At 40.3% G+C, this 26,724-nt stretch overlaps 2 protein-coding genes across 17 annotated transcripts in view; one reads left to right on the top strand and one right to left on the bottom strand.

Moving 5' to 3' along the window:
* Positions 1 to 2,678, top strand: part of JADE1 (jade family PHD finger 1) — a 171,850-nt gene extending 169,172 nt beyond the window's left edge. For all 10 annotated transcript variants that reach the window (XM_081021920.1, XM_081021921.1, XM_081021917.1 and 7 more), the window contains one exon: positions 324 to 2,678. In XM_081021920.1, coding sequence (XP_080878046.1) covers positions 324 to 1,222 — 899 coding nt within the window. In that variant the 3' untranslated portion in view covers positions 1,223 to 2,678. The remainder of the gene's footprint in view (positions 1 to 323) is intronic.
* Positions 2,679 to 5,876: 3,198 nt separating this feature from the next.
* SCLT1 (sodium channel and clathrin linker 1) overlaps positions 5,877 to 26,724 on the bottom strand; it is a 45,511-nt gene continuing 24,663 nt past the window's right edge. For all 7 annotated transcript variants that reach the window (XM_081021951.1, XM_081021952.1, XM_081021950.1 and 4 more), the window contains 8 exons: positions 26,064 to 26,135; positions 24,056 to 24,130; positions 20,915 to 21,060; positions 18,223 to 18,415; positions 16,776 to 16,972; positions 8,043 to 8,121; positions 7,246 to 7,341; positions 5,877 to 6,271 (listed from right to left, as the gene is read on the bottom strand). In XM_081021951.1, coding sequence (XP_080878077.1) covers positions 6,209 to 6,271; positions 7,246 to 7,341; positions 8,043 to 8,121; positions 16,776 to 16,972; positions 18,223 to 18,415; positions 20,915 to 21,060; positions 24,056 to 24,130; positions 26,064 to 26,135 — 921 coding nt within the window. In that variant the 3' untranslated portion in view covers positions 5,877 to 6,208. The remainder of the gene's footprint in view (positions 6,272 to 7,245; positions 7,342 to 8,042; positions 8,122 to 16,775; positions 16,973 to 18,222; positions 18,416 to 20,914; positions 21,061 to 24,055; positions 24,131 to 26,063; positions 26,136 to 26,724) is intronic.

The following is a 26,724-nucleotide window of genomic DNA, read 5'->3' as shown; positions in this document are numbered from 1 at the left end:
GTCCTGACTGTCAGGTGGAATAGAGTCATCGAAGAAAACAGCCTTGAAATGCTCTACCCATGACAAAGATGGAATCAATGTCAGCGAATCATCCTGTGTGTGGGGGGAGTCTGCTACAGCCTTCCAAAATTTCTTATGATTTTTCGTTAGGATGGCTGAGAGTAGCATATCCCAACATGCCTGATTATATCTTATCTGGCTAAGCTGGATAGTTTCCCTGAGTTGAAATCTGGAGAAGTAAATGTCAGGCAATCCACTGACAATCAAAAATGCTTGAAAGCTGCTTCAAATAAACATTAACCCATTTGTTTTTGTCTTTCCAGGCATGCCTTCCTCCTCCTCTATGGAAAATATAATGCTCTTCAACAGTACACCACTGGGCCCGGATGCACCTCAGATAGAGGATTTGAAATGGCACTCAGCTTTCTTCAGAAAGCAAATGGGCATGTCATTGAGTCACTCTTTGAAAAAAACACAGAAGAGAGAGCGGATGAGGAGGAGCTCTGGGCACGATGACAAATCTTTACTCAAGCAGCCCAGCCAAAGGGAAGGCTTTGCAACTCCCAGTAGCTTTTTCAGTTTTGAAAAGACCTTTGCAGAAGCACAAATTGGATCAGCACAACAGAAGAATGGAGTTGTTATAGCAGACCACAGGAAGAGAAGAGACAATCATTCCCATTGTGATGTGATGAAGGTAGGACTGAAGGAGAAACCTTCTAAACACAACCACAAACCCCTGAGATCCAACGAACTGTCTCAGAGGCAGTTAGAAAACAAAAGGGCTGTGAACCACCCGAGTGGCAGGTCAGCGCCCGGAACCCGGAGGGATATAGTGCCTAAATGCAATGGATCTTTTTTCAAAATAAACTATAATCCAACTCCGGTTAAAGTGCCTACGACACCCAGAAGCCCTGTGAAAAACTGGGGAGGATTTCGAATTCCAAAGAAAGGAGAAAGACAACAGCAGGGAGAAGGGCAAGAAGAGATGTGCCGCCAAAACTCTAACTATCCTTACTCGGGCCTGGGTCGAGTTTCCCCTAAAGATAGGGCCAAAAGCAACCTAAAGGTGGACAGCGAGAATGACGGGTACGCCCCTGATGCTGAGATGAGCGATTCAGAAACTGAGATGGCCGAGAAGAAATGCAGGCAACAAAGGCTCAGTTCAAATAGCACTATTCCTAGGAGGACAGACATCATTAGGAGAAGCATCCTTGCCTCCTGACTAGAGAGTGAGACACAATAGCAGCACTGGAGTCAGTGAAGCCCCAGCCTGGAAAAATTATCCACTCTGCATTATTTATTGGTGTGACAAGGAGGGGGGCGGTCCTTACACATGGCTACAATATAAGCCAACAGTGAGCCTGTTTTTTCTGGGCTGTAGAAATATGTTTACGTGCACTTGACTAAGAGTTTGTCCTCCACCCATCATGTCCGTGAGATTACAACCTTCTTTATTTGCAACTTTCCTGAAGAAATCACCTGAGAAGATGACCTTGCTATGCCAATTGCTCAATAAGATGAATACAAATTAAAAGATGAAATAAATGGGGGGTAGATTCGGATGGGGAAACCAATTTAGGTGGATAGCACTGAGGATTTTCCTCTGTCTCTGAAAAGCACAAGCTGTTAGTACACAAGGATAATTTACAATGGTGGTTATAATCACCCTGCACCGCATCGTCCACTCTAAATTGTCACTTTCGTGATGCTGTGCTAGGACAACCCTAGTAGTCTGCAATTTTTGTTGTTTTAGAATTCAGGGTGGTGGTGGGTTTTTTTGGCAGCTTTAAGAACCCTGGAAGAGTTTTCACAAAAGCCCATCAAGCAGGTAAGAGGAATTTACCATGACTACTAAGATACCTGAAGGGATAGAACCAAGCTGACCAATTGTGAAAACAGTAGCAGCACATTGCTATTCTGAAGGGACTCCGACTAAGAGTATGAAAACTACTCAGCTCCTCAAATTTGGAGAGTATGTCTTAAAAGTACTTTTTATCTTGTTCTGAGAAGGAAGGCAGATTTGTAGCCTGCTATATTCTGCTGGCACTGCCCATCCAAAATATGATGACAATTCAAGTGGGAAAGACTCAGTGCGTCTACACTGCAAATAGTATATAGTTTTTGCTGTCATGGTTCCCCTCCTTCCTTGTCTGCTCCCCACCCCACCCTGAGAATTATAACTCTCTGATGGGCAACAGATTTTTCAATAACTCATTCTCAGCATCTCATCACACAATTCCCAGGTTTTGAGGGAGAAGCCATGACAGGTAAACAGGCTGAAAATTTGCTATGAAGATATGCCCATGTTTCTAAAGGCACTAGTCAGCAGCCTTTCCCAATGTGCACTAATGGTATGTGTTGGGATATGCAATTTTCTGACACACAAGGGTTACTTTAAATAAAAAGAGAAGGATGTAATAAATATATATATATTTTGAATACAATGGAAAGGCAATAAGATGTGAGTAGCGCTTTACATTCAAGCCAATTTAACAACATGATTTTATGATAAGGATTAGATTTGACCATGGAGGGGCTTGTGTTCTGATTACATCATTTTAAGAATTGCAATAACTAATGAGAGTAAGCCATCAGCAATAAGATGAACAGATCGCTCAGAGTCTCTCTTTTTTCTTCTTTTTTTTGCACCCATAGAGTGTGTGTCTCTATCGCGAGTGCATCTATAATACACATAACGTAGTTTTAGGCTGCAGTAACTTTGGGGATTGAACTTTGATGTAAAATCAGACATAACCTAGTTATAGGAAAGTTTAAGCAGCTGTAGGTGTTTTTAATAAAATAAAAATGGACAGCCCTCCCCCTAGTCCATCAGCAGCGGTATTTAGCTACTTCACTTGCAAGAAGTGGGTTTACAACTATGAAAGAAATATTGAAGCCTTGCAATTTGACTTGAGTCTTCCAGGGGTTTCAACAGAGAACTGGATTGCTGCTGTTCCATCTTGCTATGCAAGTCACTGAATGATCAAAAAACTGCTTGGGGAGGTTGACACAGTACATGTTCTTTACATGCAAGCAGCCCTGGCCTTCTCCACTTGGAAAAATGTAATGTGTGTACCTGTGAATCAGATGTATTTTGGGAACCAGCCCTCAGAATTCATTCCTATTTGCTTCTGGAACAGAGGTCACAATCCTAAAATAAACTAAAAGAAATAAACTCTTAAGATTTAGAAATTAGTTGTGGGCTCATATCTCCATTTACTCTTGGCTCCTCTCAGTTTCTTGTTTGGCACTGCCCATATTTACAATATTGCTTGTACTAGAATCAGAAACCACACTTGCAAATGGGGCTTCCAAATCTAGTTTGGAGGGCAAATTTCAGGTGTTACAGCAAACTGGTTTGTGCTTAAACAGGCAGCTGAAAGGGGATCCATCTGTGGGAGGGAAGGGAAATGTGCAACTTTGTGGTTTGTACATGATTTTACAAACAAATGTTTGGAGGCACATCTGAAGTGAGCCTTAATGTAAGAGCCCTAAACTAGCAGCTGCTGTTTGCACGCTGGAGTTTTAGCGCATGCACAGAACTTCACACAGGTAGGGGCTGTTGCAAGTGCTTAACCAGAGGAATTCTCCAGAAGTGAAGTAAATAGAACAAGTCCCTCCTGCACACCTCTATTCTCAGTGTACTCCATGCCTAGCTTTGGATCAGAATAAGATTAAGACACTGAGGCCTTGATTCTTAACATGATCAAGATAGTGACAACAGTTTAGGATATTGGAAATGAAAAAATAGTGATATGAAAGATGTAGTTTTATAAGGCTTTATTGCTTCTGATTAAACTACTCATATCTTATAGGTATGTTGACCAGGTTTGCTGCTTTAAAAGCAGACATGTTGTTCTTGTTAAAATATGGGAAAAGAGGGACGTGATTAATTTACTTTTCAATACAGTAAGTGTTTTGGGTGAGGGTTGAGTGAAATATTATCAGTTAGCCTGCCCTGTAAGGGTGTTGTTCATCAAGCCATAGAAGGAATAAAATAAATTTGATTATAAGTAAACATTATTCAATGTTATGACTTATTTTGAAAGAAATATCATAACATTTGCACTATTAGGAATGATAGCATTTGTGCAGAACAATGCCTTACCTGTTTTGCTCCCCACCATGTTTAGGTTAATAAGCTTTCTGATTTTGAATAATGCTGAACCAAAAATTAAGAAAAACAAGAGAGAAAAATAAATTGTGCTTTCCCCCATAGCTGCAGAAATATGGGAAAACATCAGTATGACCAACTGCACAAGTTCCATGCTACTCTAAGCACTCAGTAAAATAAAATAAAATAAAGCAGTAATCCTTACCTACTACTGCATTCATTTTGTTAATATGGAAACAGCTGTTATTTCTTGTTAGGTTTCACCTTTTTCCTTATGCAGAATGCCCAAGACATTTCTTGATTTTGATTGGTGTACTACATTGAAATGTAGGCTTAATAAACCCTTCTGTAATGACGTGGAATGCTATCTGATAGGTTTTGGGGATGGACACACACACACACACTCCCTAAATGAATGGAACGTTATACATGTCTCATGTGTACAAATATTATTTAAAAAAACTTTTAAAAACTTTCATTACTACATTTGTAAACCCTGTACAGAGGATTTTTCACTATGTGCCTAGCTTTGGTGTCCATTTTGCTCAAATTTGAAAACAGGTGCATGACGACAAAAAAAGATAGAATCAGAAATAAAGTATATGTAGAGATGACTATTTTATATTACATGGCCCAATCCTGTATTTATTTTCCTCCCTTTTTGAAGTATTTATAAAGACCTAGTTGAAGATGGCTGTATTTTTTTGTTAAAATATTTAGTAGAATTGTGCCTTTGTCTGTATGTGAATAAATGCTGTACATTTTGCAATACACGTCAAGTGTTATGATTTGACATCTATGCTGCTACTTCCACAAGATTCCAGAAGCAGAAAAGCTTTTCAGCTAGACTTACCCTTGCAACTGGTGCCACTTTCCATCCCTACTTGGTGGAAATGCTAGGAGTCTGGATTTTCTCTTTGCTCCTGGATATAATCTACTGAGGATTCCCCCTTCTCTGTTCATCTCAGTAGACTAAGGATGTACAATAACATTTCGTTCCTTGTCTTCTTCCTACAGTTCTTTTTTCTCCAACCTATCTCAGTGAAGCTAGCCTTGGCTCGCTGCCACCTCTTTGCTCTCTTGTCTCACATTCCTTCCTACTCTCACTTCAGTGACTCATGCTTACTCCATACATTTTACAAGGCAATCTCTCCCCTTTTATTGTATTGTAAGAAGCTTTCTTTCTCAATGAAATTGTGAAATTTAACCATTCTTTTCCCCTCCTTTAAGTACCCACCATGGTACTCCACTATATAGACCCAAAGTCTTGTGCTGCACTTGCAAGTTCTTGCCAATTTGGCTAAGGTGCCAGTTTTCTGAGGCAGCTCTACCAGATAACAGCCTGCACTCCAGCAGAAATAGAGCCCAAGGTTGCAGAAGGCCGAAGTTTCCCTGTCATGATGCTAAATTCCTTCCCATTCACTCATTTCTGAGAGGCTAATTCCAAGCCAAGTTACTCATATGTGTGTGCATTGGAAACACATGTCTCAAGCCATAATGCTAAAAGCCCTTTTGATTCTTTGGTAGTTCCTACATTATACAACATGGAAATGCAATAGTATTCCGAATCCTGTAAATAACATCTTTGAAGTATTCATCTGTAATAGGAACAGTTTGTATATCCACAAGAATTTGGGGAACCAGAAGAGTAGTCTTACTGGTGTAAATTAACATCTAAGGAATAAAAGTAAAAAATAAATACAATAGCAATTTTACAAAGGCCAATTTGTTTTCAAATTCAACACCTTACACAGGGAAAAAATAGTTTTAAAATGTTGAGTTTATTAACACAACATTAGGTACTGTCAGTTGTAAAAAACCTTAAAATTCAGCAATTGTGTATTTCAAACTTTTCTACCATAACACAAAACATGTTATATAAGGCAATCTACCTTTCCACCTAGCTTTAATTCACTTCAATATGTATTTGCAGTTACCTGCTTAATGTTTATTGTGAAGAAGCCACAGTGATTCTCTTCTCGGGTAACAGTGATGCACATTTTTATAGAAGTCACACTCTGTGCATGATATATCCTAATGCTGCCCTTCAGCAGCCTCAACTTACATGTTGCATGGAAGAACAATATATTACTTTCAAGTATTTTCCAACTCTATCAAGGAGGCAGCCTTTTTCCTCTGCATTGTAATTGCACTGAGCTGTAATTAAAACAAAACAAAACAAAACAATAATTTGTTTCTTCAGTAGGAATCTTTAAACTAATTGGATTATAATGCAAGCTGAAGTACAGATAAAGTGAGGGAATTATTTTATCCTGCTTCTACAATATACTTAAGGGGTGTGTGTGGGTGTGGGTGTATATATATATATATATATATATATATATATATATATATATTCAAATGATTCCTAAGTTTTTTTCTGAATAGTTTATCGAGTGAATACATAGAGGAATTGCACAGTTGCCAGTTTTAAGAGTTGCATACCACACTTCATAGATCTTGGGATAAAAATCACCGCATAAAAATAAAAGATAAAAGCACAAAATGCATAATACAAATAAGAACAAACCAATAACTTCCTATCCTGTCCCCACGTACAGCTGAACTTTCTTACATGCAGATGTTTTGACTTTCATCCCAAGAGAGAAAACTGAAACACTAATTTGGTTAAGACTCTGATTCAGCTCTTCATTAAATGATCCAGTTTGAAGGCTGCCCAGTTCAAAGTGTTGGTGCTGACCTCTAAAACCCTAAGTTGCCTTGGCCCATTATACCTGAAGGAGCGTCTCCACCCCCATCGTCCAGCCCAGACACTGAGGTCCAGCTCCGAGGGCCCGCGGGTGGTTCCCTCACTGTGAGAAGTAAAGTTACAGGGAACAAGGCAAAGAGCATTTTGGTAGTGGTGCCCGCCCTGAGGAACATCTACCCATCAGATGTCAAGGAGATAAACAACTATCTGACTTTCAGAAGACATCTGAGGGCAGCCCTGTATAGGGAAGTTTTTAATGGTTGATATTTTATTGTGTTTTAAATATTTTGTTGAGAACTGCCCAGAGTGGCTGGGGCAAACCAGTCAGATGGGCGGCATATAAATAATAAAATTATTATGATTAAATATTTTTGGTTATGCAGCTGTAATAAGGGTGCTGATCTGATTCATTTCTAGATACCTGTTGAGATGCTGTGGTTGCCCTTTCTTCTGCCTGGCTTAGTCGCCTTTGAAGTCTGTTGACTTTCTCTTGATGTTCCATCCTTAATTTTTCATTCTGTATAAATGAAATAGCTCATTACAAATTTAAGTTTCTGTTATCAGATATTTCAGGAAACAAGGTTTAAGGAAGAGAAACTTGGTGAATGGCAAAGCCAGGAACCGACTAACAAAGGCAAACAAGGCAGGTTGCTCCTATGCATTGTGTCTAACCTTGACAGGGATTTCCAGTCTTTGGAATCTCATAACGCAACACTTATATTAAAAACATAATTTTAAGGAAGTTACAAGGACAAATTTCAACAGGGAAGGGGTGGTGCTGGACTCCTGAGATGCTTCAATCAGTTGGCCTTCAAAGGAAAGTAAGGACAGATGATAGGCTGTCCAGAGAGGCAGAACTATGAAGATCAGTACTTAGGAGGGCTAATCAGTACTTAGGAGGGCTAATTTTTTTTTAGTTACAAAAATTGAACCAGCCATTGCAGAAAAAAATGACAAGCTAAAGGTCACAGAAAGGAACCATTACCTAGTAAAAAAAATAAACAGCGCAAAATTAGCTATGAACGAAGCTGTATGTTTTAATAATAGTAAAATAAATGTTTCTAGCATTTTCCCCAGTGTGTATGATCACAAATAGGACAGAGTTTTCCAGCTGAAAACTACTCTAAGCAAACAAATGATGTGTACCAAGAGAGTTCAAGTTAGACAAGATGTACATCTAGTTAAAGCACAGCATTTGGATGAGGATAATTCTCTTACCTCAATGACCTTTTCATTTGTTCTTTCCAGCTGACAAAGTACCTCCTGGGTGTAAATTTTTTGACGGCTCAGCTCACTTCTATGAAACAAGATCAAAGAAACTCATTAATGAAAATCAACATATATGTTGACCTAACTCATTTCCAGAGGTATAGGGGACAATCATATATTCTTCCCTCTTTCAAATTCCTTCTTTCCAATGAAGTAGGAAAAGGATAGTACTTTAAGATACCAATAATGGCCATCTTTAGTATTGTGACAGTACTGTGATAGGACAGATTCACAAAGAAGAGCAAAACAACAACAATTCCAAAACCTTACTTTTAACAAAAATCTAAAATGTCATTCATTCACAAAAATAAAAACTTTTCATTAAGGACAGGGGACTTGTGGATTTCCAGGTGTTGGACTATAGCTCTAATCATCCCTGACCACTGGCCATGCTGGCTGGGCTAATGGGTATTGGAATCCAACAGCTGGAATGCCACATCCCTGCTTAATGTGATAAAATAAGCAGTATAATCCTATGGACGGTGTCCATCAAGTATTAACCTAGATACCACTTATGTCATGGTCTCCCTACAGGGACACATGGGATCCTGGGCAAAGCTGTACCTTCCAGAGCTAAAAAATGGGAGCAAACAGTCCACTAAACTCAAGGAAGATGTCTGTTGACTGTGCAAGGTTCTAGAGTGCACATGCCTTCCCACTCAGTTTTCTTCTCATCAAAGTCTGATAGCAACTCAGTTTTTGTTGTACAGCTAGTTTGGAGGCATTTTAATTTTCATAACTAGCTATGGTTGGTTGTCTTATTCTTCGTATTGAGCAAAGTAGCTCATGCAAGAAGATGCACACTGTGTACAGGAAATCTTTACCTCTGGCCCTGGCATCTTGTACCACTGAGCAAATGCCGAAAGTCCTGCCTACTACCTCAAATTTATTAAAGAAGCTTGTGGAAATAGAACACACTATCTCTGTGAACAGGCTTGCAAGCTTGAGAATGAGGCACCCCAAGCCCTTCTCCTGCAATGGATCTTGTCCCAAACGCTGGTTTGTCTGACACAGGGTTTCAACTGCCCTACAAATGGGAGGATGTGCAGCTTTTGATGAATAATGCATTTTTCACACCCATGGAATACTGAAAGGAACAATGTGTTATAGGAGTGCAGGAAAAATCTACGAAGGCACACCTCATGTGTTATTTTCTATTTGTTTCCAAGATCCACAAACGGGGGAATCCTAGAAACCACACTGTCTTGGGCTCTAGGACTCTCATAGCATTGTTGTCTGTATTGGCAAAACCTGTTGGTGTTTCGCAACTTTCTGACTAGCTGCAGGACCTCAGCCAGACCTCAACTGGTCTTTTATACTGTCCCTTTATAGATCATGAGGTGCAAGCTTATGTGGTCCCCGAGCTTGCCCATTCTCTTTTAAGTGTATCAGCTCTTATTGCTGATGGGTTTGATGTGGTGTTTACTAACAATATGTGTTATTTTTACAGGGATGGGAAGAAGCTCTACAGTGTTGAGGGGAAGGACAGGCTCTTTCTGGTGCAGATGCCTGTCACTGATGCTACTGTTGCAGAGTCCCCTGAAGAAGCACAAGTGCAGTGTGCAAATGTACCACCACACCATGATTGTTTACATTTGTGGCATCGCAGATTCGGACATGCAGGGTGGTCATATCTTAAAAAAGCCGCAGAGAACACAATTGGGTGTGGGTTCAAGGCATGTGATAAATACTTAGATTGTCAAGCTTGTAAAAAATCGAAGGTCACGACATGCACATAATCCCAGGTCAGAAAGGAGGACCAGCAAACCCTTTGAGCTGATTCATGCAGATTTATGTGGTCCGATGCAGGTAGCTTCTTTAAGTGGATCGAAGCATGTTTTGGTTCTGATTGATGATTTTTCAAGACACACCTGGCTGTTTACACTTAAACAGAACTGGGAGGCGGCTGCACTGATCAGGGATTGGATCACAGCGGTAGAGCTGCGTTTCTCCGCCAGGGTGGTTTCCTTTCAATCTGATCGGGGGGGGGGTGGAGTTCACAGGTTCTGCGCTGCAATCTTTCTTCAGGCAGAAAGGTATCAGTCATCGATTGACTGCCCCCTACAGTCCGCAACAGAACAGGATTGCGGAGAGAAAACACCGCACCTTACAGGAAGCAGCGAATGCTATGCTGGCAGACTCGGGTCTGCCACAGCGCTTTTGGGCAGAGAGTTATAAGACAGCATGCTTTGTTCAGAACAGGGTGTTCAATTCAAGTGTGGGAGACACGCCCTACTTTCTGCTGCATGGGAAGAAACCGAAAGTGGATTTCTTGCGTGTGTTTGGCTGTGAGGCTTGGGTCCTCATTCCAAAGGCCACTCGCAGAAAGGGTGAACCAAGATCTAGGAAAATTATCTTTGTAGGCTATGAGCCAGGCTCAAAGGCGTGGCATTTCGCATACCCTACTGGCAACCAGTCTAAGCTGCTTATTAGCGGCAGTGCTGAGTTTTGCGAGCAGAGTGGGTGGAAACATCTTCACGGGAACCCGGATGTTCTGTTAGACTCAGATGAGGAAGAGGAGGAGGACGAAGCTGAACCTGTTGCTGAGGTGGACAGTCCACAGCCACAGAGTCCAGAACCGGGATCTCCAAGGCAGAGGCTCTGAACCTCTCCAAAGGGGAGTCCCAAGACCCCTCCACAGGTCTCTGTCAAGTCTGAGCCAAGGAGTGAGCCATCCTCGCCAGCAGACCCAGCTGTGAGGCCTAAAAGGCGCAGCAGGTCAGAGGGGGAGGTTTCTGACACGGGATGGTGTGGCTGGTCCAAGTGAATCAGGCGCAGTTCCAGAGTTCACGCTGAGGAGGTCAGCAAGGTCAACCATGGGAAAGCCACCAGAAAGGTATGAAGCCACTAGCGTCTGGGTAGGTGTGGCTAGATGCGAACCTGAATCCTTTGAGGATGTTCAGAAGCTAGCAAATGGCATGAGGCGATGCAGAAGGAGATGAACTCAATGGCGTCTCTTGGTGTGTTCTCACTCACACAATTGCCGGCTTGCAAGCAGGCTGTGAGTTGCAGATGGGTTTACCGTCTTAAACCAACAGAAGCTGGAGAACCACAGTATAAAGCTAGGTTAGCAGCTCGTGGATTCACACAGAAGAAAGGTGTCCACTTCACGGAGGTCTATTCACCGACCTCGAGGGCCGAGACTTTGAGGACGCTTTTAGCAGTTGCTGCACAGAGAGGTTGGAAGGTGAACCATTTTGATGTGGATGTTGCCTACCTGAACTCAGACCTCCAGGAGGAGTTGTACATGCTTCCTCCTCCAGGGTTTGGAGTCAGTGTGCCAGACACCGTGTGGCGGTTGCACAAATCCATCTATGGATTACGCCAATCTGCCAGAAATTGGAACATGTGTTTGAATGAAGCCTTAGAAGAGCTAGGTTTCAGGAGAAGTGTTGCGGACAGCTGTCTCTACCTTAGAGGTTCAGGTGAGACACAGCAAGCTGCTCAGATTTTTGTCGATGATATCTTGATCATGGCACAGACAGGTAAACAAGTGGAGGAGTTTGCTAGGGAGCTTGGAAAACGGTTCAAGCTCAAGCAGCTTGGAGACGTCAAGTCGTATCTAGGCGTAGAGATAATGAGAGCAAGAGATGGAAGCTTTTTGCTCAGCCAGAAAGGTAAGATTGAGCAGTTGCTCGAGAAGTTCAGAATGTCTGAGTGTGCAGGTGCCAAAACACCCATGGAAGTTGGATACGTGAAAGAATGTCAGCAAGTAGAATGCGCTGTGTTCGAAAATACTGAACTCTTTCAGTCAGCTCTGGGTAGTCTACTGTATCTGTCACAGTGGAGCAGACCAGACACAGCGTTTGCCGTCAATCTGCTCAGTAGAGAGGCTTCAAGTCCTAGTGTGCAGGCCTGGAATGGTATTAAATGGGTGCTACGTTACCTGCAAGATACCAAAGATTTTTGCCTCAAGATGTCAGCTGAGGGCGGTGTCAAGCTGACTGCATGGGTGGATTCAGATTGGGCTAACCTTGAGGACCGCAAGTCAGTGTCAGGCCTAGTGGTGAAGTTTGGGAACTCAGTAGTTGGGTGGAGGTCCCGGAAGCAAAGTCTCATAGCGCTTTCGTCTACTGAAAGCTGAGTTCAGTGCGCTATCTGAGGTTTGCAGAGAGCTGGAGTTCTATGTGTGTGGAGCATTGTCTGCACGTCGTGGTGCATGAAGACAATCAACCGTGCCTCAAATTGGCCGAGACGGCGCAATTCAAGGCCAGGACCAAACATTTGGACACACGTTTTCAGAATGTGTGTCAGAGCGTTCGTGAGGGGCTAGTTGCTCTAAAATACTGTCCCTCAACCAAGAACCTCGCTGATGGTTTCACAAAACCGTTAACCTTCCAGAAGCACGTGGAGTTCTGTGAAGGTCTGTGTTTGGGGTGAGCATTGTTGCTTATTTCCCCAGATGCAGGGCAAGAGGGGGTGTGGAGTTTGTTTTCCTGCCCACGTCAGCCCCAAGCAGAGCTGCGCAGCGGAAACGCTGACTGGACGGCAGGATTTAATGGCCAAAAAACCCTATGCCACGATACATTTGTTAGACGCGGGTGGCGCTGTGGTCTAAACCACTGAGCCTAGGGCTTGCCGATCGGATGGTCGGTGATTCGAATCTCCATGATGGGATGAGCTCCTGTTGTTCAGTCCCAGCTCCTGCCCACCTAGCAGTTTGAAAGCACATCAAATGCAAGTAGATAAATAGGTACCACTCCAGGAAGGTAAATGGTGTTTCTGTGCGCTGCTCTGGTTCGCCAGAAGCAGCTTTTTCATGCTGGCCACATGACCCGGAAGCTGTCTGTGGACAAACACCGGCTCTCTTGGCCTATAGAGTGAGATGAGTGCGCAACCCCAAAGACATTCGCGACTGGACCTAACGGTCAGGGGTACCTTTACCTTTAACATAGCTACCCTTTTGCGTTTGGTAATTCTAAAATACTAAGCTAGTGAGCAGTCGTCCCCCTCCACCAGAAAGATGACATAGTATAAAACTATCAGAGCGATAATCAGTCCCAATTGTTCCTACATATTCCAGAGAATTTGCCTCATTAAAATTTTGCAGAAAATTGCTTAAGTGTCTACCACAAAGGCTTATGTGTGGAAAACAAAGGTGAGCTGTTTAGTAGTAGAGCAGAAAAGATAATAAATCTGCCAGCTGTGGGAAGTGTTTAATGCAAAATTCTCATGTGACACATACAGCACATTCCAGATGTTTTTCTGTTGACTTATGCCGTAATATGCTTCAGTTATTCTTAGTAATTATATATTTTGCAGACTGCCAGTACCTGCAGCTGTTTCTCATCCTGTTAACATTTTTAATCAATATCTTAAAATAAACAGATATGGCTGCCAAGTATTACAGAATTCCAGCCAAAAATAACGTGGTAGAAATGAAGGGGTGGGGGACTCAAAGGTCCCTAAATATGATGTAATTTATTTAATAGACTAGATGGTATGTCAAAAGAACACTGCTCTAGCTAATACCTAATAATGAACAACTATACTATCCCAGAAGGATCAGTCTTGGAAATCATGAGAAAGCTGTACAACCAAAAGCTAAAGATACAAAGATACATCCATGATTCAGAAAGAACGCCTATGAAACTCAAAACTGATTTATTCAAAATAGTGTTAATTTAAGGGGATCCAAACAGCTGCACAGGAAGCTTTTGTCTGCCCCCTCTCCCATGCTGTATCATTCACTGCCTGAAATACTACTCTGAGAAGTTGGAGAATCCTGCAGGGAAACATCTGATGTGGTACAATGAGCTCCTGTCAGAGGAAGAAACTGCAGGCACTCCAGTGTGCACAAGGTGACTGGCATCCTGGCCTTAACCTGTTAGTCTGTGCCTAGCCTCAAACACCTAAGTCTCAGTGGATTCAATAGGAATTACATTTCCCCAGCTGAAGGAATGTTTATAACTAAAGTGTAAGATTAACAGCTATTCTTACTTGATTTTGAGAGAGGAAGGATAGTATAGAAATGCTGGTGATAATGTTATTACGATTAATAATAGGTTGGCTCATACCACCACGACCCCAAACTCCTCTGTGATTTCACAGTACAGTTTGTAACTGCAGTAATGAGTAAAATGGACTGTAGGATTACAGGTCATTATGATAGAAATAATGCCACTGAAGATACTGGGGAATCTTTGAAGAGCAACACAAACAATTTAAGTGACCCATTTTCATTTATTCCTGATTTTTATAGCCTGCTTTTCAGCCAATTAACTTCCAGAGTGGCTCTCAACATGATAGGACTCCTTAGTAAGGTGAAAGAATTTTAATAAATGAAAGGCACTGAGGTCACTTTTCAACATTAGGAGCATGCACAATTAGCATATGCTGAATCTGCATTATCAAGATCTGAGTATCTTAAGACACTTCAAGGAACTCCCTTGGAGACTTGTTAAAACTGAACCTGGAAATTCTAAAAGACCTTCCCTTAATGCCTGTGGCCACATGACTCTATGTACTTTAATGGGTATTTTATGTAGGATTTATCTGTTTGTTTCAAGTATCTCAAACTTTGGGAATGGGTGTTGTAAACTGGCATGTGTGTGAACACACACACACACACACACACACACACACACACTCTATCTCTCAGTCCTATCCTGAACAAGAATAGGATTGCTACTCAATCCTTTAAACCTACGTAACCTTAAGTGATGATGTAAGTATAACTGCCATGATAGTAGAAGGGAGTCCAAGAAACAGGTGGAGTTCAGGGTGTGGTGGAGAAAAAAAAGATGAAGTTGCTATCTTAGTGTCAGGGAACTGACATCGGAGCTAGAGGCGGAGGGAAGGCTCTCAAATGATGCTGGAGAAGGGCCCAGCAGGGAGAGAGGCAGCTCAGCAGATGGGGAAGCAATTCAGCGCAACACCAGGAATAAAGAGGGGCAGATGGGGGAATCGGCGAGAGCGCTCCCAGACTCTTCACCGGACACCAGCGGGGAGAGCACGGGTCCTCCGCTACCCATGCCCTCCCTGCGCAGAAGACTTCTGCGCAGAGAGAGTAGGAGGAGACTGGGTGTCAAACAACTTTTATGTTGGAAAAGGTTTAAGAAACGCCCACTGACGGATTCTGCTAGCGACTGAGGCAGCCACGAAGTGAAGGGCTGTCCAGACTGAAAGGTTTAACAAGGCAACAAAGCCAGGAGAGGCGGCAACTTACGCACGAGCAACCCATACTCTTTACACTTAGTTAGAATTTTATCCTCCACTGGGAACTATGAAAGCAACTATCTACCCCATAGGAGCCCACAGAAACCCCAAATGATCTCAAATATGCACCACAGGGTCACAGTGCAGATGGGGCTCCTTACTGGCCAAACTACCTGCACTCCATGAACCTGTGAAAACTATGCCAAATGCAGTAACCAAATAGTATATAACATATAGCCACTATTGCTACTGTTTGGCAAACACTTATGACTTTATATTACCTTAAAAGTTTAGAGCTAATGAAGGTGTGATAGAGGCAGGGCCAGAGTGGTATGTAGCTCTGTAATAGTAAGAAACAGTGCCAGATTTAGGGTGGTGCGGAAGGTTCCCCTGCACAGGGCACTGAGCCGAGGGGGCACAAAATTAAGAAGATCCATTTGGGGGCACCACATTTTGGCCTCTCACAGAGTGCCGTATTACAAAAGATAACCAAATCCATCCTGTAAGAGGACAGGTGCAGAACTCTCCTTGCATCTGCTGCTTACCTCCCCATGAGTTGTGGTATGGGAATTCAGTTGAGAAAAATAACTGCCTAGGGAGGAGAGAAGGCACAGGTGCATCTTTTCTTGTTAAATCAGACTATGCTACAATTTCCAGGTTCTGACTGCAAATGGGACTTCCTAGTTTGAAGCGCTAACTACAAAGAACATTCAATAAGCTTCTTCTAAGCCACCTTTGAAACTCACCGGAACTGTTTCAGAAAGAAGCCAATTAAAGTTATTATGAACAGCTTACTGATTTTTTTGTGCACACCACCATGTTTTCCCCCCCTTTTGAGTTGAAGATTTAGAAATACCTGCATACCATCATCAGAGCTCCATGTTGCAACAGAATCTGGGGTTTTCACAGCTAAACACTTATTCAGATTCGGCAAATACTGACTCGGTTGCTATTGCCTGACCTCAGTGACCACTTTGGGTGCTAATACCCATCTCCTGCAGCTTGACTGCATGAGGCACTGACATTGCTCTTCCACTGCTCTACCACCTCCTTGAGCAGCACTGTTGATTTTTGGAATCACTTCAAAAGTTAATGAGAACATGCCATGTTCTAGCCACTGTTGAGAAGAGGCAATAAGGCAAGGTTTCTTTCCTTCCAGAAGCAGGGCAGGGTTGAACAATAGCTTCACTTTCCAAGAATAGGATAGATTTTATAGTTTATCCTGCTGCATCTTAAGCTGATTCAGAGGACCAGGCTCTATTAATAAACCTTTCTGAACTGCAGCGGGGAAAGAGTTTTCCCCGCAGCAATGCTTATCTATTGGAAGCTTTACATCTACCTTCTCAAAGATTTGCTCTGTTGGCAACTATTATTTCTGGAGAATCACAAAACAGAGGAATGTTAATTAAAATCTAAACAAGAACAGTATCACATCTATATTTCCTGTCTGAATTATGGTCCCAGCAGATCCATTCCCAGCTGCCTGCATTTGTTAAAAATGCCAAACAAAATTGTATTACTTACTTTAAACTATTTATTCTGGTTTCTGTAGCTTCCGTTAGTTTCTTTGTTTCCTCCTTCCACCGGTTTGTTGCTTTCTGTTGAGCTATCAAGAGGCGTCTCAGCTCAGCAGTAGACTTTCGATGCACATCTTCCATCTCTTTCAAACGAACTTCAGACCCATGCTCTTTTATTATATGCTCATTCTCCATTATGCTTATCTATAGTAAAAAAAAAAAAAAGTAAAATAAGTTTAAAGCCTCACATTAGTTTACGGTAGCTTTTGTCTTTTGACTAAAGGACTGAAGTTTGTTCGTTTGTTTGTGTGTGTGCATATACTGACAATCAGGCTATATCTATCTGCAAAAGATTACTGGACTTTTAATTGTGGATATATGATGAAAGAATTCGTTTCAGAATGAATAACTAATTTGATTGAAAAGAGAATGCAGATTGTCACGCTTGGATCACCCATGATGAGTAATAATTGTTTCTAGGTATGCAGATCTTTCATCCTTTACTCATTTCATCACTGAATGCTTGAATCCCTGCAGTAAAAATTCTTTATGAAGCCCTGATTTATCTTTTAGGTATCAGAGCAAAAACTTGAGGCTGTCCCCAAGTCTCCATCCAACAACAGCTAATTAGTTCAGCCAACTATTACGCGAACTCCACGTGTAAAGTGCCAAAGTGAGCAACTGAAGGGCGATAACCAACTATGGAAGGAAGAAGACAAGTTTATGTGTAACTTCGCTGCAAAGAAGAGAAAACGGAAGAGAAAGTTAAGGAATTAGAGGCAGATGATAAGAAACAAAAAACAGGAATCTTCTCTTACAAGCACAGCATATAAGAGAAGTAGGAAGAAAATGAAAGGGATAAGCAATAGTGGATCTGAATCATATCAAAATTGAGGTTGGTAGAGTTGCATGTACAAAATGCTCCTTATCCCTTTTTTAAAAGTGATGTCAATAGGCTTTAGGCCAAAAATCCCCTTGCATTATATTGTCTTGTGCATTTTCTAGACATTTAGGCTGTATATCTCTCGTTATAAAAGAAGACTAACATGTTAGTCTGTTTGCATTATGTATGATTTTTTAAAAGGTTTTTGCTGTCTGAAAGAAAATTACTTGATTGAGAAAAGAACCAAGTGGCACGTAGTTATCCAGTCCTCCTAACTACTGCCTCCAGACACTGGAACATTAATGGAAAAATCAGTTGTGTCCATATCTTACATAGTTGGGTTGACATGTGGATAAGAAACATTATTATAACTGCAAAAGGTAATTTTAGTATATTTTGAAAAACACCAAAGGAGAGAATGGAACACAAAGTTAAGGAATATTAAACTATGGTGACAGAGCTGTCGTGAGAAATTTGACACCCTGTCTGCTTCCTTGTACACAGATTTCTCCTTTCATTGAATCTTCAAAGATGTGATGTCAAAAATAAAATACCATATAAACGCAAGTACCTTTAATTTTGCAGCTTGTTGTGCCTCCACAGCCAGCTTTCTCAATTCTTCCATTTCTTTTTGAAACTGCTCGTTCTCTTGCTGGAGTTTTAAGCGCTCTTCACTGACAGAGCCACAGTTCTTTCTTTCGGATTCCAGAATACTTTGCAACTTGTAAATCATTTCCTGACCACTGTTTCTCTGTTCCTCATAGCTTGAAGTCGAGGAAGGGAAGAGAAATTCACAAACAATACTTGGTAATCCATTATTGAATGGAAAGGTAGGATACAAATATGTTAAATGAATGCACAGAAATTAATATATTAATTAAGGTGAATGCATAATACATACAATGTTCAGTAGTGTGGAATTTGAATGATCAAAAGGCTTGACAACTAAAAAGCGAAGTATTCCCCACTAAGTTTCATTTCTTTTGGTATGGAGCCTCTCTGCTTAGAAGAACTTCCCTGTCTATTTCAGTTATATGGGAAGCTCTGGACATGCCTTGAAACATTCTCAGGGCTTTGAATGAGAGCAAATATGAAACACAGCTAGACAATTTTGGGGCAGGTTACATTAATAACTTTTTTCCACCAAATAAGCATACAGCTGAGATCATTCGTGTTGACCTTTCAAGGTTTCATAAGGTGGTAACAGCAATGAGTGTCTCTTCCATTTAAGCCCCCTTCTTCTGGAAATCACCTGCTCCAATATTGGTTCAAATATTGCTTTAAAGCTGCAGTCTTAGAGACACTTTCCTGGGAATAACTCCCACTGAGCACAGTATGACTTATTTCTGTGTAAACATTCAGAGGGTTGCACTGCACATTATTTAGCTTCATAACATTTCAGAAGACTATGGGAGGGTATTGAACTTCATGGTGTACTATTTTAAATATGAGCCGTTTCATCTTCACTGTGATGTGTTTTTTGAATGCTATTACAGTAAGTGATAGTATTTTTTGAATGGATGTACTGTGCTATGATATAGGGAGGATAATTTGATTAAACTTGATATTAGTAGAAGAAACTCAAACTGTGTAGGCTAATAAAATTATTCCTGCAGTTTTGCAGCTACAGCAAAAGTTATCCTAGTTAGCTTCAAGCCTAGCCTAAGGGATATGAATATATTACCCTGAAAAAAGCCTTTACCAAGTTACAAGTAAAAGGATGACCTTCTGTTTTCTATAGTCACAGTGCTGCAGGGCCTCCCTCACAGAGCCTAAGTTATAGTGAAACCCCTGTAACAATGTGACTCTTTTCTATTCAGTTGCAATGGGGGGAAATGCTTTACAATTCCTTCCTTCCTAGCTGATCTGAAGCATGATGCTGTCAGCAGGAATAACATTCTAAGAGAAATGTACTCTTCTTATAAGCATTCAACACTTGTACATACACAACGTGGCAGGTTCTGTGTGGCCAGAAATAGGTTGGCTTCAACAGCATCCATGACAGCGATATATGTATTTCCTTAAATTTGTGTCTTGGAGAAAGTTTATCTAAGGCTTCTGTTTCTGACAGATTATACACGGCTGGTTCTACCTGCTGTATGAAGCCATACAACATGACTGGCTTCAAACTTTTGAGTATTTCCTTTTGTTGCTTTCATTTACTAGCACCACTTTTATATTGCATACTCATTATCGTTTTCAGAAAAAGTCAAAATTAAAAGAATCCTTACTTGTTCAAAAAGCACACGCTATAATGATAGGTAGTGATCTGAACTCTTATATTGCTTCATAGCTGACTTTAATGCCTCCATGAACTTTACTAACAATAAGTACGCACTTGTGTAACTGTTATACAGTCAGACTCATAAGTTACGTGTTTCATGTTACTAAGCAACTGGGCCTAGATAGTAAAATCTGTTTTTATTTTAAAAATTGGAAAGAGGCTGAGTGCCCACAGATTATGAGACCCTGGGCTGCAGTCTGCTCAGCCTGTATGTAAATCTGGCACTGATGAGCAGGAAGAAATCAATGTGAGCATCATGTTTCTTAGGGTGGCCATACGTCCGGGAAAACCCAGACCTGTCCTTTTGCGGGGGCCAACATGCCCATCTGTGCGGATTTTTACATTTTAAAGGAAATATCTGGGTTTTGGGGCTTAGACTGCTCTGTATGCTCCAGTCACTGCCAGCCCAAGTTGGGGAAAGAGATGCATGGGAGCTGCGGTGGCGGTCCTGTGTGCTTATTTCCATGGCTCAGGCTGTCCTCTTTTTTGCTCTTCAAGATATGGCAACCCTATCTAAGTTTCTGCTCTTCCTTCTTCCCCTCCAGTATGACAGAGATTAGTTGCACTTTCCACAAAACCTGACTTGTTATGCATGAGACAGAGATCATAGTTTAAAATGAACTCTAGTTCAGTTTCATAACCCATGGTTTGCAGCTGGTTTGTTTAGAAAATGGCCAAAACTTTATTGAAACCACAATTTCTTGTTTGCACATGATAAGCCAGGTTTCATGGAAAGTGAAATTGTGCCAAAATCCTCTTCCTGGCTGCCTGAGAGAAAGGGTAGAGCATGCAACCCCAAGATTCCCAGCAGCTCATTCATGCTTGTGCATGTGATGTTAAACCAGGGTTTACCATAACATGAAAACATGGACAATGGATATAAAAACAAATGACAAATGTTTCAATTCAAGGGACTTTCCAGTGAAGTATTACTGAATGAACGTCAGTACTTGTTTATAAGTAAATAGTGATTACTTACTTCATTTCAAGTTGCTTAATTTTGTTTTGTGCTGTTTGTAGACTTCGTTGCAAATCATCTTTGGCTAGTTCAGCAATGAGACACCTTTGGTAAAGCTCTTCTAGTTTTCTAGAATCACCTTCATTTCCTCTACCTTCACGGTACACCTGATTGAAGTGTTTAAAAAAGAAAATTCAGATAGACCCTTGTAACAACAACCACGCCACTGGTGTTACACAGTCAACCACTTTATAGTTCATAGTTTAAATTTCAAGATAATGGAATTTCATTTCTACAAACGACTATCCTTTTCCAATGGAAATCATCCCAATACCTATTCTGTTATCTTTCTGGCTTCAGACAAGAGGATTACAGTGGTACCTCGGGTTACATACGCTTCAAGTTACATATGCTTCAGGTTATAGACTCCGCTAACCCAGAAATAGTACCTCGGATTAAGAACTTTGCTTCAGGATGAGAACAGAAATCGTGCTCTGGCGGTGCAGCGGCAGCGGGAGGCCCCATTAGCTAAAGTGGTGCTTCAGGTTAAGAACAATTTCAGTTAAGAACGGACCTCCGGAACGAATTAAGTACTTAACCCGAGGTGCCACTGTACTTTACCCAAGCTTTTCATAGACTATTTAATGTATTAATTTGATTATAATTATTAGTATGGTTGACTCAGTTAGGATATGTGAACTGCTTTTGCTGCTTTTGATTGCTTTTAGCCCATTTTTAGCCCATTATTTGCTGCTGTTGGTTTTGTACTGATATTTATTTCTTACAATTTATTATATTCCACCTTTTAGGATACAAATCCTTGCAAGGTGGCTTACAAGAAACTTTAAAACAAATAAAGCTCTTCAGCAAATATCAATATACAATATATATATTATATATTGGCTGGGGAAAGCCAGCCAGATTGGGCAGGGTATTATTGTTTTTATTATTACTGAAAGGCATGAGGATCCTTTGCCCAGGGAAGCTGGTGGTACGACCTGGTGGGGAGTAGATACCTCAGCTGGAACAGACTGAGGTGGTTTCCTGCTTCCCTCTCTCTCCTGGAATTATATTTTTGTTAAAGTGGATTTTACCTTCTTGTGATCTGCCTTGAATACTACTGTACAGCAGAAAGGCAGCATAACAGACTTTAAATAAATTGTGTGAACTGCTTACCTGTAACCCTCATCTCAGCAATCTGAATAATTTTTGGCTCATACTCCTTTAAGGTTAGTTGCATTTTTCACCTAGTCTTTTAAATGGGGTTTTTCTAGAAGACAAATTATAGAGAAATGCTCTTTCACAGAAAACAGCTTCTGTAGTCAGAGTAATTTGTTTCCTTACAGAAACAGCTTATTGCAAGAAACAGGATGATGAATCCATGGAATCTGCTCTGCATATAGAAATCTTCTATCACATAGCTAAATCTTGCACTTAGGCCTTGCACATGGAAATTCATGTGGCATTTTTCTTTCATTCACTGCCCTCTGGACTGTTGTCATTTTTATTTTTGTAATTCACTGTTAAGTTAATCTTAAAAATGCTTTATGAAAGTTGCAGCAAGAAAAACAGAGCTTGGATAAAAGTGATTTTTGGTAACAGATTACACCCATCTTCTAATTCTTCAATACTTTTTTCACCATTTCATTGGGTTTTTAGTTCAACAAAGGATACTGTCACTGGATGGTTCATGGAACTGTTGTTTTACTATGAGTAATGACACATAAAAGGTACTGGTATCTCATCTATTTGCTCATCAACTCTAGTCTGAGTTTCCAAGTGATGGTATACTGCTGAGGCTAATGTGAGGTTGAACGTTCCCAATTCAAAACTGAGCTCTGCCTTGAATTCACAATTTCTAAGCCCCAGCACCCCACTCTGTATCTGAGATATAGGAATAATATAACATACTAAAGCAACAACACTTAAGTGGAGCAATTCTTATTGAACTCAATGGGGCTTACTTCAGATACATAGGGTAAGGATTGTGCTCTGGGTTGTTGTAAGGATTCTGTGATGATGGGCCAGTTCAGACATCATAAAACATGGTTTATCATGATGGGAATGAGCCATATTAAGCCTCTATGCATTCCACCCTTCCCTTTCCTCCTCCACTTTGAGAAGGAGGTAAGTTTTCACTTCCATTATCGACTAACCACATTTCTAAAGTAGACTCTAATCTGTAATGAAACTTAAATATTGTTTCTGAAAACAAATCAGCTTCTTAACCCATGATTTCAAGTTGTTTAGATTAACAAATCACAGTTATGATTCTTCACAGTTTGTAGTATATGGACGAAATGAAACTATTTCTTATAAACAACAGATGTGCATGGTTCTGATATCCCAATAGAAATGCCAGAAGAACAGAAACGAAGAAGCAGGAGCCCAGAGCTTGCTATGGCTTGATGCTGTCATTTTAAACCATGGTTCATCATGACTGAATCTCAACACTTATTTCCATGGATCTAACTCACTTCCCCAATACAGAACAGTGCCCTGAACATTTCTGCAGTTCAAATGAAATCCACCATAAGCAAGAAAGTAACTGGGGGCAGGGATAATGCTTGATACTAAGACACATGTTCTGTATTCTCTACAGAATGCATTCTTGTTGTACTTTACTCCTACCAATTATATTCCCTAATTCTGTTACGCATTCCAGGCACACAATAAATTCCATGATGAAACCTTGATTAAATTTGCTCTGCATTCTTGAGATACACATTCTATATTGTGCAGCCTCATAACATCAAGCCACATAAAACAATTCAAATTCTGGAGAAAATCTGTTTCCAATCACTGGACTGGCACAACTTACAACTCCTCCCAATTTCTCAGGGATATCTGGAGAATCCTTTTCTGACAGACAATGGCCTACACATTAACTTATTATCTACAGGGACAGCTGACCTATATCTTTATAAACTAACCAAAGAACTATGCTATGGGTCAGCCAATGTAGATGCAGCAGACTAGACATTCCTACCTCAACAATAACTTCGTATTTACCTCAAAAAGATTCCAATGTTTTGTCCTCTGTCTATTGTATCCCACATGCAAATATTAGAAATTTTCAAGACATATAATCTTAGGTATTGGCATACAGATAATCATAGTACATACTAATACATGAGAACTACTATGGTAACAGTTTTTCACCTTCTCTAGCTCTTCTTCCACAGTTTGCCTTTCTCTAGCACTCCGCTCAATTTGGATCTGCTTCTCTTCACATTCCTACCAAAGAAGCAAAAGGCAAGCATTAGGGAGAAAAAGGAGCAAACCATATGCAAGTGTAACTCTACTTGGCAAACAATGCCAGGGTTGAGTCATCTAGCACCTGGTATGTGAAGTAAGCACAAACATCACTCATTTTAAGCTTCCTTTAAGTCTTCTCTGGCTTGCATTTTCTCTACCTATAAAACAAGTCACATATATATACTAGTAGTTTAATCAGGTTGTTCTGTTGGGACAATAGTTTTTGAAATATTTATAGCACTTGTAGCAAATTAACATAGAAGTAGCTTGTCATATAATTGATTATACACATGGTTTTGTTTTCTCTAACACACACTCAGAAAGTCATGATTGGAACTCACAATGTATCATTGCTTCCAAAAGAGGAAGGAAGAGTTCAGAACCACAATCACAGTGTAGTATTTTGACATCCTCAATGATTTCCCTTTTTAAAATGTAAGTATGCCATATAACATACTTGCATATAACCCCTTGCAGAGAAGAATGACAGGTGCACAAGACTGCTTTCACAAATTATGAAAAGTTTATTTTTTGCATTTCTTATATTTGTAGATTGAAAGAGTAAGCTACATTGTCTATTGTATATGTACAACTTTAAAATGCTTCCTTCATTTCCATTGCTCTTCATCTGAAACTTTGACCATTAATAACCACCACTCCTGTATAATATCAATGGGCAGGGAGTTCCAAAATGCAGGGGTTGCCATGTCAAAGGATTAATTCCTTGCAAGTGTGGAAAGAATGTTATATGGCACTGTAAAAGTGCTAGTTCCACAGACTGAAGCAGTCTAGTGAGCATGTACCTCTATGATATTCTGGAACACTTTAAAATATGTGAGAACTGCTGTTGTAAGTTTTTATTATAATGGTTTCATCTTTTCCTGTTGGCTTTATTTTTTTATGGTTTACTAGAAGCAATCTAGAGAATACTTTATTATCAGGTGTCATACTAATGTAATGTAATGTAGCTAAGTAGGTAAGAAAATAAGCAAAATAAAAATACAATGCTAGAACAAAAAAATTGAAAGGGATGGGGGGATATTCCACAAAAAAATTGCAAAGTTGGAGGGAGGATGGGGGCAAAGGGAGAATTAAGCATTTTCCCTCACTCCTTTATCTCTTTTTATCCCTTAAATGACTCTTTCTGTCGTGTTCCCCTGTTGAACCCCTAATCCCTGTTTACCTCAGAATCCCCAGTCAGGGAGACACCTATATTTTAACATGACCTTGCATCCAAGTACAGATACAGTTTCTCTGCCCCCGCCACAAACAACACTCCTTTTATCTTTTTCATCTTCTGCTGAACCTCCTCAAAAGCACAAGCAGAAGCTCTGATGAGCAGAGAGAACCTTCATTTTTAGCTTTTTCCTCAAAAATCTTTACTACCATGTGAATAAAGAGAGCTTGCATGAAAACTTGATAACAAAATAAAATGTTCACATATGTAGTACTTTGATAAGAATACACCAAAATCCTCAAATATTGTTGAGACTTCAAGACTTGTTCTAGCATTTTGAAAAAGATAAAAGTTCTGCACCATTTAGTCAGATTCAGAAACAATAGCATGAATGGTGATCAACTACTACCACCCAGGAACAGCCATTGCTGAATTTTTTTAATGAAGTCTCTGATGCTTCATTTTAATAATAATTTGACAGCAATCCAGTTAAAAACAAAAGCACTTTTAAGCTTAATTTATTTCAGTGGGATCTGAGCTGCTTTCCCATCACTATTGATGAAATCCATGGGACATATGCTATGCACAACTGTGGCTGAATTTTGCTTTTAGAATTTTTCTTCTCCCAATGTACATGACACAGCAGAAAGATTGAATTCATGATACAATTTACGTTTCCCCCCAAAAAAATTTAAAGACAAAGAACAAGCAATTCCAGTACAACCTAAGACATACCTTCTGGAGTGCATCAATTTCTTCTGCTAATCGGGATATCTGAATATTGCACCTTTTCTTTTCATTTTCTACCTTTTAAAATATATATATATATATATATGTATTGTTTAGTATGCAATGGTTAGTTTTTCCAGTCATACAATGCACTATTAGAATAAACAAGAAGAATTAAATTAAATTTAATTAAATTGCTGCTTGCTCATTTTGTCAATTGATCCCTGGCCTGATTACAATAACATAAATATAAATAAACAAGCTAGAACAATACAGTTAATAAAACATCCAGAGAAGATAAAATATATCACAATTAACATGCAAGATAGGCCCTGAACAGCTTGGGTCCATTCTATTTGAGAGCAAATCTCCTTTTGCACACTCTCACCTATTTACTGCCAACTCAAGGAAAATCCTCTGCACTTGCCCGCATGACATGGAACAACATTCCCCTAGAGATTACTGCAGGCAGCCACCTGGAGTATTGGTGTTCCACTGTTTGGTTACAACACACCAATTTGTGGGGGTATGTCTGAGCACTGATTTTGAGTACTGGGTTTGTTTGAAATTCCGGACATATTATTTGTGTATTTTAGCATTTTATTGTTTGTCTTTTGTTGTTTTATTGTATTGATTACTGTTTTGGGGAGGGTTATTGTTTTGTTTG

This window comes from Podarcis pityusensis (genome assembly GCF_964106645.2).
Source record: "Podarcis pityusensis genome assembly, chromosome: 9".
NCBI classification, from domain to species: Eukaryota; Metazoa; Chordata; class Lepidosauria; order Squamata; family Lacertidae; genus Podarcis; species Podarcis pityusensis.
The sequence above is the reverse complement of the archived record's forward strand: the minus strand, read 5'-3'. Positions and strand labels throughout refer to the sequence as shown.